General features: G+C 37.7%; 1 protein-coding gene across 1 annotated transcript in view; it reads left to right on the top strand.

Annotated features, from left to right (window-relative positions):
* The window catches only part of kiaa0232 (KIAA0232), a 34179-nt gene extending 19545 nt beyond the window's left edge, over positions 1–14634 (top strand). Inside the window, exons 4-8 of the mRNA XM_079810618.1 lie at positions 2348–2417; positions 2524–2611; positions 7093–10408; positions 10690–10798; positions 10975–14634. Of these exons, the coding sequence (XP_079666744.1) occupies positions 2348–2417; positions 2524–2611; positions 7093–10408; positions 10690–10798; positions 10975–10991 (3600 nt within the window). The 3' untranslated portion in view covers positions 10992–14634. The remainder of the gene's footprint in view (positions 1–2347; positions 2418–2523; positions 2612–7092; positions 10409–10689; positions 10799–10974) is intronic.
* Positions 14635–15106: the final 472 nt, after the last annotated feature.

The following is a 15106-nucleotide window of genomic DNA, read 5'->3' as shown; positions in this document are numbered from 1 at the left end:
TTGAGCAGAACCTGTTCAACCGGTTCAGTCTTCAAGAGTAAAGACTGCCGATCTATAGTGATCGCTACTGAATGGCACTGTTACTTTTGTATTTTTAGAGCGATTATAGCCAAATATCTGTCGCAAGAACTATTAACCCAAAATGAACACTAAACATTGAACGTTAATGTTAAGTATGAATGAGCATTTAACAAACTGGTTTGCAGAGCCAAACAGCGTTGTCATTTGTTTACTTCCTTGCTACAACGTACAATTAACAATACGAACTATTACAGGAAAACACATTGACGAAAAATAAATCATACTTACAGGTTGTGGCCTGTGAACAACTTCTGTTTTTAAATCCATCTTTCAGGACAAGCCATTGTGCGGATCCTGCATTGAACTCGCAAAGATTGTGGAAGCTTTCCTCTGTGAAATGTGCAGCTGAACCGCGGCTCGTGTATTGCAAATACAGACGAATATTGTCCATTATGTCACATTTTCCAGTCTTCTCCTCCGACCCCTGTCTGTCTCGTGCTTTGATTAATGATGGGCAGCATATATCTGCTGTAAATGCGACCGTGTTCCCCTCTGTCTCATACACACATCATGTATGTTAAATGCACTGCAACGCACCCCCGTCCCTAGGAAGGCTGAACAAAGTGGACCTGCAATCCGAATGAAAATAACAGCATGTCGTCGGCATTGTGGCAACAACACTCCAGCCTACTATTTAATATTCTCGAAGGAGGGGTTTATGTAAATATTGGGGCTGGTGATGTCAGCAACCCTGGATGAATGTCTAGTAGTCCCTACTGGCCGTTTGTCCTTAGAAAGATATCTCCCTTTACTTTCTACTTTGAACGTTGTAACTTTGCAGATGTTGTTTATGCTCAAACAGCAACATTACACACAAGCTAAAGTTAGAAAAGTGAAATCGTGTTTTACCACCCCTTTAAATGTGTTGTTTTGTATTCCCGCAACCATTTTCACAGCTTAATTGGGATTAGTGTACTTTATTTAACCCTCTGCAGAAATGATAGCCCAGGGTTGGTCACAACACTGTTGTGAGTTTGTATTGTGGGATTAGTGGAGCAAAGATTGGTTAAACAATCAAGAATAGTACTCTTCAAAGCACTCAAAGCCTTTTACAGTGATTATGCTTTTTACAATAAAAAAAAATCACCAGAACTAATTCACAGATATTCAACAGTGTGGTTAATGTTTGCTTATATATTCGGAGCTTTCAAATCAAAGGAAGTAATTAAAAAAATTAAATAAAAATAAATATATATATTTAATTCCTACTTTTTTAACCTCTTAAACTCCAAGGACCCTGATAAGGGAATGACATCAAGTGTATATACTATACATTTTAAATGTATGTGGAGGAGCTCATATATGGTACCATTTGAAAACTTTCTTGAGATGCGCATCACTTTGGCATTTGTTTTACACAAAGTAACTTATTTACACTAAATTACTCTGGGACCATTTCCACCTGGATTTGGCCTACCCAAATAACTACAGTGATCTAAATACACAATTTTGGTTTCATTTACAGGAAATCCTTTGAAGTTACATAAAACACTGCTAAAATTGATAAACATTTAAGTATATGTTGTCTGAGCTGTAATAAATCCCCTCCAAAAGAGACGCTTTTTGATTGTTATAAATTCATTTTTGAAAGTGTATATCTCAGGTCCTGTGTGCTCTAGCACCCTGCAGACAGTTTTGGCTATTTCCAGCATATGTCAGCAAAAAAAAAAATAATTTTGTGACACTGGGATATTGCATTTATACCACTGTATATTGGAGAGATTTGGGTAGGTGGAAATTACATAAAGGCAAAATTCCTCCCTTCAGATCCATTTGAATAAATGTTGCATACAACATGATACTGACAAAATAATTTTTTTCAGTATTTGCTGCCATCTAGTGGAAACAGCCAAAACGGTCTGCAGGGTGCTAGAAAACACAGAGCCTGGGTTATACACTGTCAAAAATTAATTTCTAACCAAAAAAATCAAAAAGCGCCTCTTTTTTATTACGGGGGGTTATTGCAGCTCAAACAACATATGCTTAAATATGTATCATGTTCAGCAGTGTTTTATGTAACTTCAAAGGGTTTCCTGTAAAATGACACCAAAATTGTGTATTTAGACCACTGTACGTGGGTATAGGAAGCTTTTCAATTTGGGGAGGCCAAATCCAGGTGGAAATCCCCAAAAATGTTCCCAGAGCTAAGGAGGTTAATAAACTATTCCTTTTCCCGTGTTTTTTTGGTGTATGTTTTATTTTTATCTATTTGTTTATTTTATAAATCACACACAAAAGTTTAAATTAATGTTTTGTTCTCCTTCAGAATTCTGGAATTGAAAGCTTAGTTGAGGAGCTTTGCTCTAAACTCAAGGATATTCAAAACAAACAGAAAGGTTGGTTTTCATGTTTTCTGTCTCATGCAAGATAAGCAAATTGCACTGTCCTACAGTTGTAATGGCAGTGATTCAATTAAATTGCGTTGCTATTGTTGTCTTACAGAGAAAGAAAAGCAAGGAAATAAAAAATCTGATATATCTCAGTCTCCTGAACCAGATGAATCACTTTCTTCTAAGGACCAGGTTGAGATGTAAGTAACTGAACTTCTGTTCTGCATAACCTCAGTGTTTCCCCTAGAAGTTTTTCCAGCAGTGGTGCTGTTACGTGCCGGAGGTTGTTGGGTTACTCCTTAAACCATGACTTCTGGCAAGTTTTGTGGATAGAAATGGACATTTCAGTCCATCAACAGATTCAAGGCATGATTATTGCAGCAAGTAACTTGAACTGGTCACAGACACATTTTATAATTTTAGACAGGATTATTTGTATTTTTCTTTTGCTAATTTTCAGCTTGCATTTACATTATTGGTATAAATTGATAGGGGGAAAATGAAACGTGGACAATAGGTGCGTTTGCATGGAGCACTGTAATCGGTTTAAAAGTCCAGTCCGAATTAAAATGCTCCATATATAAACACCTCAATCTGAAAAAAAATGCCCAAACCGAATGAAATTGTAATCCGTTTGAGAGGGGTGGGATAAACCTTTTCATGAACCGATCAAACGAAACATTCCACCATGTAAACGACCTGATCCAATTACTTTGAGTGTACGTCCTTCTGTGACGTGATATACAGTGCGGCTCTCCACAACTGAAGAGCGCGTGCTGCGCTCACACAAGGCTATAATTTTGACGAGAGTAAAGTTAAGTTTTCTGAGGTGTTAAACTTTTTATTTCGCAATAAGTTATGAAGATATAATGTTGAAATAATAACACAGACATAGCCTGGCTACACCATCTCATCTTGACAGAGTTTGTCCAAGGCACTTTTTACTTAATCTGCGCCTGACAAGTACACTTTACAACAAATAAATAGCTTTTATAAAACTGTATAAGTCCTGTTGACGGTTGAGAGTTGCCATGGCAACCGGGAACTAGGGATGCTCTGATCAGGATTTTTGCAGCCGATACCGAGTACCGATTTCTTGTCATGGTGATCGGCCGATCCCGATTCCAATGCTTCACTGATTTGTAAGCTCTCCGATCACCGTTAACCTTTTTTCAGATAAAAAAAATAAATAAATACTATAGATGTTGCCTTTATTATATTTTTGTTAAATTTTTATGGTAATTATGTAATGTAACTATTGTTTTAACAGGGTACTAAATAATCAAAAAAATTATTCATTATACAGTGAACATTTTAATATCCCTTTAAAATGGAGTTTCTGCATAACCCTATGCATATCAGGATACTTAAAAAAAACAAAAAACAAACAAACTAAATGGAGCAGTCTGATGCAGCCCACAAGGTTTATTTAAACATTGTCCAATAGTAAAATGTTGAGGACAAAATAAACATTTAATCTCCTAAAATGGAGAAGTTTGATGTAACTTAAACATTGTCCAATACAATGCTCCTCCACACGAGATTTCTTTGGAACATGCATGGCAAATAGCTAATTTTTCATTGTTTCTCGAAACGTCATAGTAATTCCACACCGGCAATGACATGACTGCGGCGCCAAATCATTTAAGTCCCCACGCGTAAAGGGCCGATGAGATTATTGTGATTATTGTGCAAAACTGTAATTATACAACATAATGTTGCAGATAAATAAAATTCAAGTACAAATTCTTTTTTTTTTTTTGTAATGCACAGATACTTTACATAACATATTTCAAACAAAGTTTCTTACCTGCAGCCTAATGTAACGCATTTGAATTATTTTTCTTACGGTACTCCATTAGTAAAGTTGTCCAATTTCGGTACCACAGCAAAATGTTTTTTTCTATTTTTTTAGTTTAACTACTTAATTTTTTTTTTATTGAATTCAATAAGTTTATTGTTTATGATAATCTTTAAATAAATAATACATTAACATTTAAAGCCTGTATGCTGTTTAAAAGTAAACATTGTTTATTAAAAAAAGATCAAGTGAAAAATAAGCAACCATCTAGGCATAATTATTATTAGTAGTAGTAGAGACGAATTATTATTACATAGTAGGGCTGGACGATATGGCCAAAATTTGCATCACAATGTATTTCTTAATTTCGGTCGATACGATATAATTCCGATATCAATATGAAAAAAAAAAAAGCCTCAGGAAAAACTGCCAAGAACGCCCACAGCGGATGTCTGTACACACAAACTTCTGAAAAATTAATTTGCCAAGTCTATGAAACCTCCTATAAAATTATGTAATATTTTAGAAATAAAATAAAATAAATTAATGTTCACCTTTTATTTGTATTTAGCCTTCCTACAAAAAAGAAATGTGAAATCACCGTCAAATAAACATAAGACTCTCACTCACTTTATTAATATGAATATCTTTAACTTTAAACTATAACGTTTATAGTTTAAAGTTAAACTGTGATTATATTCTTCTTAATTTATATTAAAACAAAAGTGCTTCAGTCAGGATAAAGAATATTAAAAGTGCTCAGATTAGCTGAAAACAGAATCTTCATCTTCTGACTCTCAGAATATTCTATCGGGTGGGACTTCTTCAGATGGTGGAACAGATTTGATGTGTTCCCGCTGCTAGTCGGCACCAGGGGTGTAAATCGGATGGTTCATAACGACTCATAACCGCAGTCACTCCAGCTGACGGTGACGTCATGTGCATACCCTCATTACGTGTGCAGAATGATGCGCTTGAAGCAACACAGGGTCACAGTGCGCAGCACTCCTATGCCGCAGTTTATGGAGCATTTTCGTTTAACAGTTTTAAATTTCAGTGCGAAATATTCATGGTGCTCCATTCTCCTTATATTTAAAACCATAGACCTTTATCTACTGAAGCACAAAAAATAAATAAAAGAATACTCAATTCAGTGGCCTATTTGTGCTCTGTTTGTGATGAGTGCGCGCTGCTTTTTGCAAGGCTTTAAACACGAGCAAATTATAAACTTCCGTGAAGCACTGTCCGAGCATCTTTCACAAATTCTGAAAGGTAATTTCAACAAGAATGAACGCGTTGGCGATAATGCATAGACTGACATTGTGTGAAAATTTGGAGAGTGTTAAAACAAATGTGCCTCTTAAATATATAAGTAGCCTACATGTATAGATTTTTAATGTATTGTTAGACATTAGATCGATCGATGTATTGTTACACCCCAAGTCGGCACCACTCTCCGGCACATTTTGCAGCACACTGAAACCTGAAGTTTCATATCAGATCTTAGATAGCCGAACCACCTCCACACCACTGAATCGGTCTTTGTCAGACACGTGGGTTTGTTGTGTGTGGCGTCACCGCGGCACCATCTTTGAGGTCTTGCTACTGACTGATTCGTATTGAAGATATTATAAGAGTAGAGAACAAATAAATAACTCGCTGGAGAAGCAAAAAAAAAATGAGAAGGCTGTACTGCGATTAACTCAATAAAGATGCTAGGGACTGTTATTTGGAAAAATTGTCACCCTTTCAGAACATGGATCCATATGAGCTGACTGAAGTAAGTTGGAGCGCTGATCCCGCATTGCTACCTCCATCTTCATACCTCAACATTGTCAACTATCTTGTTTATGGTATAAGCGCACATACCAATGAACAATTTAAAAACTATAAATCTCTTGAAGTCCACGGACATTTCACCAATGGCTGGGACTGGGTACAGGATTTATTTACATTTTGACTGAAGGACTACGACAACAGTAGTATCAGCAAAGGTGGGCTTGCTGTAATGATAATGTCATGTTAACTGTATAATTCATTAATGATTAAGGATGCCTTTTTAATTATTTAATAACCTTTTTGTGCATTTTGTTCTTTATTTTATCAATTACACAAACCAAAATGCCTAACACAATAAAACAGAAACAATGTTCCACTAAAACAAGTCATTATCATGAAACAAACTGTTGAAGTAAATCAATGTATGTAGAATTTAATAGTGTATTTTATTATAGTACATTCTGAGATATGTTTGCAAAGGTGATGTTGTCGCACCGCTGCAACCCAGGCCATCGGACGCCACGTTTTGTCCACTACATGCTGTCTGTTTTTTCTTCAAAGTGGGAAAGCTAAAAAACCTTGTACAGATCCTCAAACTGTACAAAATCGCCTCACTTATGAATAAGTCGTGCACGCATTTTGGAGACTGTCTCTGCTTGTTTGCAGTGCAAGGGTAAATAAATTTTAAAAAAAACTGTTTGATCAAACGGCTAATGCCAGCACATTGCCTTGCGACTTGCGTAGGATGACTTGACAACTGAGCGCATTTCACTCACGTTGGATGCATCAATGTCACATTTGTATTGGCCGTACTATTTGAATTCATGATTGGTTGACTGCCAAATTAAAGTCTTAGACAGGATGATAAAGTAATGTTATTAACTGGTTAATGGTAATTTCAAATAAGAATTTCTGTTCAGAACGTTTAAACTTGATTTTGTTTTTTGTTTTCGTTCCTTGAACCGGTTCAGAGCCCTGATTACAACAGCGGTCTCAAATAGCAACATTAAGATGACATTATGCAGTATTTGATCTTATTGCTCTTTGCTTTTATGTTCTCAGTATTATTTACAGTAGAATTATTTTTTTTTTTTCCCTTAGGTACTATGAAGCCTTTCCACCTCTGTCAGAAAAATCTGTTTGTCTCCAAGAAATTATGACAGTGTGGAACAAAGCTAAAGCCTGCGCATATTCCAGCTCATCATCATCTGCTGTCCCTCAAACAAGCACAGACACATCCTCTCCAAAAGACTGCACCAGCGAAGGTGAAGCCTTTAAAGACCGAACAGTTGATGCACCTGGTTCCACCACCACCACAACCAGCGAGAGGGCCCAGCAGCGACGCACTAAGAGAGAGAAGGAAAACCGATTCCATGGAAGTGCAACAGGAGTGCCTGATGATCTGGTTGTTCATCATAGTAAGAGGCAGGCCAGATACCGATCTGAGGGAAGGTTCCGTCCCAGATCATGGTCCTCTGGCTCGAGTGAGGCTGGCTCAAGCTCCAGTGGTAACCAGGGTGACCAGACCCCTAGTTGCAAAGCAGTCCGCATAAGACACAAGTCTCGAGAGGTCAGCAGCAGAAACAAAAGAGGCAGAAATGGCAACGGACAGGTCAAACTGGCCCTAAAAGTCATCGACAAAGAGGATCGGAAAAATGCACGTGGCAACATCAGTACCACTGGAGGCCCACCTAAGCAGCAGCACTACATGAAAAAAGGCAAGAGACCTCTGAGGGAGATCCGCAAAGATGCTAATCTAGTTGAGGCACAGGAGTCAGGAGGAGAGGCCAATAAAAAGGAATACATGGAGGAGCCTCTTTGGTACACGGAGCCCATCTCTGAATACTTCGTCCCTCTCAGTAGAAGTAAATTAGAGACAAAGTATCGGAGTAAAGAAGACTCTTCCAATGACTTATCTATGTCCATTGATGTGGACTGTCTATCGGAGAGAATTCAAGGAATCTGCATTGCAAATTCTTGTTTTCAAAGGACATACCTTGCAGCAGGCACTTTTGTGGATGGCCACTTCATTGAAGTGCCTGGTGAAGGTGACGAAGAGGCTCCTGAACTGAATGGGATTCCAAGCTGCCATCCTCCTGAAGATGGTCAAGATTTAGATGATGGGCATTTGTCTGAATTCACTCACTTCTATGAAGTTGATCTTTATCAATCCATATTGGATCCTAGTGCCTCAGATGCGGTACAAGAAAGTCGAATCCTGAACATGATTCGGCAGAAGAGCATTGAGCGAAAACACTTTGAAGCAGGATGTGTAGTTTTAGATGGCCTTGAGCTGGAAGGGGAAAGTGCAATAAGGGTTGATTCTCTGGGAGCCTCAGAAGCAGATGTTTCTATCACTCAAGATATGGAAAACATTGCCCAAGTCTGGGAGTGCTGTTCATCATCTAGCTTGGAGGATCTGGAGGGAGAAAGTTGTCCAGGTGACTCTCCAGTCAGGCTCTCCCCAGTGTTGGACAGTGTTCCATTTAACTTTAGCAAACTATCTGGAGCTTTTGTAGGACATCATCTCCAAGAAGCCAGTGGTAGCATCTCTGACCTAAACTCCTGCTTTTCACTTTTTGAGTTGCAGTACGATAGCCCTTCCTTTTCTTTTCCCTGCGATTCACTCACAGGGGGTCAGGACAATGTAGATTCAAGTAGCTGTTTAGATCCACAAAGAAACAAACAATCCCGTTTGCTAATTTGGACCAAAAACAGTGCCTTTGATGAAACGGAACACTGCTCTAACTTATCAACAAGGACCTGCAGTCCATGGTCCCACTCAGAGGAGACACGGTCAGATAGTGAGCAGATCAATGCTCCGGCAGATGAATCTGTTCAGTTTAGCAACGAAGAGGTCAGCTGTATCTCCCTTATCCCACCTTTATGCCTAGAGGAGGAGCTTTTAGATTTCTTTCAAGAGAACTCCAGTCACCAGCAGGAAGAAACAAGTGTAGGCACAGAGTCCAACCAGCCCTTCAAAAAGAAATCGAAATTGGAGTCTGTTTGTGGCATAGCATTAGAGCAGGATGAGAGTAAACTCTATAATGCTGTTGTGTTTTCAGATGTCCCAAATCAACAAAGTGATGAATACACCTCAGGGATAATAAAAGACATTTGGATGGCTATTGGAGACAGAGACTGTGTCTTAACACTTGGGGTAAAGAATACAGGGGAACGCTTGTTTTCAGAGGAGGCTACTGGCTACCAATGCAGCTGTCTTGACAAGGATGTAAAAGGTGAACTTATTCAAAAGAAAGATGTGCAGTGTTCGGAGTATCATCTTTGGGATGGGCAGAAAGAGGATGAGGGACTTTCTAAAAACAAGCTTTCTAAAATCAATGATGGGGATTACACAACACCGGCCAAGCCCTGGAATTGTAATTCACAGGACAGCACCTCATTTATCCTCGGTGGGGTTTACGGAGAACTGAAAACTCTAAGTGGCGACAGAGAATGGGCTATGGTTCCACCTGGTGATGCTTGTGGAAGTTTGTTGCAGTGTGCAGCAGCTACATCTTCTGACATGGTAACCATTGCAGGAGCGGATGTGTTCATGAACACGAGCAGTCGCTTTGCTCCTGGCCACAAGCCATTGTGGAGACCTCTTGTGTCCCTTGGTCAAAATGAGCAGGCTTCCAAGGGACCAGGGGATGGTTTGAATAAGGGATTTTCCGTTGTCTTCCATGAAGATTTACTGGGATCATGCGGAGGCTTCCGTGGAGAAGAGTCTGGACTGGATTACCCATTTTCATCCTTTGATTTAAACAACCCTTTTTCCCAGGTCCTGCATGTGGAGTGCTCCTTTGAGCCAGAGGATATGGCCTCGTTCAGTCCGGGATTCAAGCCAAAATCCATATTATGCTCAGACAATGAGCCCTTTTGCCCTTGGTTATATGGCATCAATCGGACTCAGTATCGGGCCATTCGAATTTCCCCAAGGACTCATTTCCGGCCAATATCGGCCTCTGAACTGTCTCCAGGTGGGTGCAGTGAGTCAGATGTAGAGTCTGAGAAAGAGGAAGCGAGTATTCCAGTTGGTCAAGCAGACCTCTTTGATGACCCACAAGCTGACCTCAAGCCTCTCGAGGAGGACGCAGAGTGTGAGGGCCCTTACTATGGGAAATCTGAGTTGGAGTCTGGGAAGTTCCTACCCAGATTAAAGAAGTCTGGCATGGAGAAGAGTGCCCAGACGTCACTCGATTCACAGGAGGGTGGGAGCACCCTTCTGCCTATTACTGAACAAGAGATTTGTGTACATTGTGAGACGGCAGGGGTTTCGACGCCATGTTCTCATGTGCAGTCCTCTGTTCAACAAGAAGAATGCAGCAGAGAGACAGAGTCTTGCAAATGTTCTGGAACTGATCAAACTCCTAAAACTGGGAAGTTGCTTGATGTTGCTCAAGATATGCATGAGGTAAGTGACTACAGAACCAGTCTATGACCAAACTGTCACCTTCAGATACATGCAAATGGACAATTGTTCTATAGATTAGCATGTCTTTAGCAGTTAATATAGACGTTGGTATCACCGGCACTTGACAATGCAATGAATTCACATATGCCATGAATGAACTTGATATTCTTTAGTGATATAAGACTTATAAAATATTTATAATAAAAAAAAGTATAGCAGTCTCTGCGTTCTGATACATTCATTTTCTCCAATTGAATGCCTTTCTTTGTCTACTTCAACAGTTTCCTCTGTTGAATTTTGGAGAACAGTGCCTAACTAATATGCAGCAAGAAGAGTGCTGGTGGCAGAGTACTCTATGTTCTCCTTTATTTCCAGGTTCTCAGTGCGGAGGTAAGAAGAGTGCACAATTTAAGTTTTAGAAACTGGAAAGTCAATTGTACACCGCTTTTGACAAACACATTTGGCCTAAAAATAGAGAATAATTGTGATGAATTTGAATGTAAAATTGTAGATGCTACATTTGATGGAGTTTGTATAATACTAAATGTTGTACTCTTTGCTTCTAGGAACCAGTAATGTATGAATCTTCTGCTTAACGTGGAGGCATACCAATACTATTTTCCTCCCATCACTTTCAACCATAAACCAGAGGAGGGATAGGAGGACCCTTACAAGAACAGTGAGCCCTGGGCCGCAGTGGGCTCTTACTTAACCACCCTATCCTAAGCCCTGTTATTCCTCAGTTCATCTAAAATGGTGTATCAGCAAGATGAAAACATAAAGAGAGGAAAACATGGCAATAGGTTGAACGTACAGTTAGATGATTCTGGTCAACAGCATTTATTATAGATCTGTTTTCAGTCTGTTAATTCCAAGGTTGATAAATTTTGAAAAGAATAAAAAGGCATAGCTAAGCATTAAGATTGTTCTTTATTTACCCCTTATAGATTTTAGCTTCACTTTTACGTTTGATCTGGGATACACTATAACTGTGGTCCTACTGATTGTGCATGTGCTTGTGAACCTAGTCTCAGTCCTTCTAATAGTCTAAGTTTCTGTGACCGAACTATGAATACTCAGAAGTCAGGTTGAAAGCACTACGATTGCAACATCCCCTTCCCCTGCCAGATAATTTTGCTTTTTGTCTTATTTTTTCCTTCTAAATGACTTGTAGAGGATAGTTGTGTGAGGTTTGGTGTGTTGAAAGAAAAAGTGCTTTTGTCCCCTACCAGGCTGCTTTGAAAGCATCTTAAAGAGATAAAGCAAAGTAATATATTGAAAGAAGTGTAATTCTACAATAAGCAAACTAATAAACTGAGATAATTAAAACGGAAGGTTAATCTCAGAAGAAACTGAGCTTTGCCCTTGAAATTGGAAGTTGCTTTATTTGCTTGTTTCCTTTTTAATACAGCCATTTTGATAAAGGGTTAACAATTTTCTAGTTTGTTATTCACTTCAGGTTTATTTTTTTTATTTTTTTTTTGTCAGTTTGGTTTGATTTGTGAAGTTACCTTCATAAAATTTATTTTTGAAGAGAGTTGTGGTGTCAAAGAATAGCTTACATTTTCCTGAATACAAGTATGGCAAGATATCTGGAAAGCATTATGGAAAGCAATATCTGGAAAGCATTATGCTGTGGATAATGGAAAAATTAAGAATTTTGGGGGGAAATAGTTAACAGAACATTTTGACCCAAATATACAATTTCTTGTCTTCTACAAAATCTTTAAAAAACTTAAACCTTACAGTTGATAGTGTATATCAGTTGCAGTTTGGTATTGTAGCCATAACTTTGTATTTTTTCTTTAAGCTTAGTATAAAGTTTGGGTTTTTCAGTGAAATTTCTTCCCCTTTCTTTAATCAACAACATTGTGACTTGATTATTCATAACATGGCTTTTTTTTTTTTTTTTTAAACAAGAAAATCATTGAGAATTTCCAGCAACTGCATTTGATTGCTTGAAGGTTGTTTCATTTCATGTACTTTTCCTCCTACTTGTTTCAGAAATCTGTGGCTGTTTCAGTGTGTACTTGTGCATCATACTCAATGGGCATGGGCAGTGCCTATAGCAAGATCTAAAATGAAGAGGGGTTTATAAAAGTAATATAGTATTTTGGCACACAAAAACTCTACAACCTAATGATATTAATGTAGTCTAAGAGGAACATACATGGGGTCTATTTGTGATGTATGTTACTCTAATTTAGTCTAATTCCCCTCTGTTTTTCTTATGAATAAGGCCCAACTTACTTTTCCTACGAAGTTTGAAAGGTTGCTTGCCTATATTTTTTTTTTCATGGCTGTGGAATGAAAGGTGGTGGGGGTTAAAGTTTAACCCTTTTATGTTCATAATGCAAAATTCTGTCCATCCTAAACTTAATTTGTGATTTAATACCATCTTTTACAGCTGTGTCTTATCTGTTCCCTTTTGTCTGCTTCTTGACCTTAACAGATTGAACATGTCTAGCCTGCCTTCTACTATCTTTAATCTAGCCTGGATTTTTTTTTTTTTTTACACCCCCACCCCCCAATTACATTTTTTGTTACTAATGTTACAAGTGAAATATTACTACATGTATGCTACATCAGCAGAGTGTTAAGAAGTGTGAATTTACAAGTAGAACCAAGACATTTGGGAAAATTTATATTTTAAAAGCACCCTAATGCTTTTTTTTTTTGGTCAATTTTTTTCTTCTTGTCTGTACCAATGTGGGAAACTTGGTTTTAAAGCATTACTTGTTAAATATTTTCAGGGTGGATTTGAATGTGATAATGAAATGGAAAATAGTAATGCCCCATTCAGCATTGACCAAAAAATCCTTTGAAAAACGATTCCTTAATTTGGCACAAAGTTTTTAAACTTTCTTTGGCATCAAATGTCCCAACAAAAAAAAAACCCATTTGCAAGTGAGAAAGTTTGTTTTGTTGACTTGTTCTGAGATGCACTTTGGGTTAAATTGCGCAACAACAAAAAAAGAGAAAAAAATGGAAAATTGGTCTTGATAGTAAAATCTAGAGTATTTTATATATTGGTGCTAACATTCATACACCATGCCGAAGATGTAATCTTCAGATGTGTACAAGAAAAATGTCTGCGCACTTAGTTCTTCTAAAAGATTTGTGCTTATTTTAACAGAAACAGGTCTAAGGTTTGAAGTGTATGACTATATGGAAATGGCTGTAGACCATAACCTTGGAGAGATGATTTTGTATGACCCAGTTTGAAACGGCTTGCGTGTTTGTTTCCCCATATTATTTTCTCATTGTGATTTATGGGAGTGTGATTTTGTTTTACAAAGATCATAAATGTATAGTTGTAGAAAACAAGTGTGATGACACAAAGAAATTATTTTACTGTATGGTATAACTGGGTAGAGCAGCACCTGGATGCCTTTATTGGATTATTTAGTTGACAATTAACATGTTACAATTCACTTTCATTTTTTCCAATTTAAAATCCTGTCAGATTCCAAAATGCAATTACACTTTTGGCATCATTTTCTCTAATCAAAATTTAAAAAAAATTGTTTGTCAAGCACTTTGAGTGAAATGTTGCCGTCCTCCAAAGTTGTTACTTGTATTAGTTGGACTTGTGTTCATTTAAGAAACTTAATTGTTTTATGGTGGGTGGGTGACAGAGGACAAAAGCATTTTTCAAATGTAAATATTTTGAGAAAATGCACAAATATTATAGTGAATATGTGTGTGACAGTCAAATATAACAACAGCATAGACCAGATTATTTACAGTTACAGAAATTTGAATCAGTTCCTCTTTTCCTCTGTTTTGTTTAAACGGACTCATTTTAAAATGAAAAAAAAAAAGTGACACATTTTATGTTATCTTTCGGTGTGCGAGGTGGTATGATTGCTGGAGAACGATCCGAGTACTCATGTCTGTGGGAGGAATTGCAGTGTTTGCATTCTTTTCTTAGGTTTTGGTTTGGTCAATACATTTGGAGAGGATGACTTTCAAGTCTGTACTTGCAGGTTTAAGTTTTGATTGCAATGTATAACTTTTAAAGCAGAACCCTCTCCATTTCATTTCTGTGACAGCTTCTTAATTGGAGCACAACCCTGTATTTTTCCTCTGAATACCTGATGAAAGTCACCAAACCCCAAGACAGACAAAGTTGGTTGCATTGTTCTAATGCCATGTACATCTGAGTACATCATTTTGTTTCCATTGTGAAGTTTCTAAACCTTTAATAAACATTAAAAAAGTTCACAGTTGTCCTGTTTCTTAGTGACCACAAGGGAGAGCCTTTCTGAAATATTCTGAAACGTACTGATTTATACAATCAGTAACCAGGTAGCTAAATGTTGAATTGGCCTTGTTTTCTAGGTACACATTAAGCTTTGACCCTTCCAACCTGGTTATGAAAAAATCAGGCCTAGGGAAGTGCTTAATCTGTTAGTGGATCCCTGACCTTAAAGACATTCCAATACAATTCTCTGTTTTGAGTAGGCCAAATAAAATGTTATAACCATAGTACTTTAACCTTTTTTTATACATATCACTGGTGACAAAAGACATTCATGTTTCATACAGGGCACACAAAATCCAAACCGTAACAATTTTTTCAGGCAAACTGACTGCTGGGACATAATACTCTTCCTTAACATTGTCAATTCTGTTTATATATAGCCCAATATCACTTATCAGAATCCAAATAACATCCATCTGTTTTGGTCGAGC

The sequence above is a fragment of the Gobio gobio genome, assembly GCF_949357685.1.
Source record: "Gobio gobio genome assembly, chromosome: 2".
Lineage (NCBI taxonomy): Eukaryota > Metazoa > Chordata > Actinopteri > Cypriniformes > Gobionidae > Gobio > Gobio gobio.
Note: the sequence above shows the minus strand (reverse complement) of the source record. Positions and strands in the feature narration are given on the sequence as shown.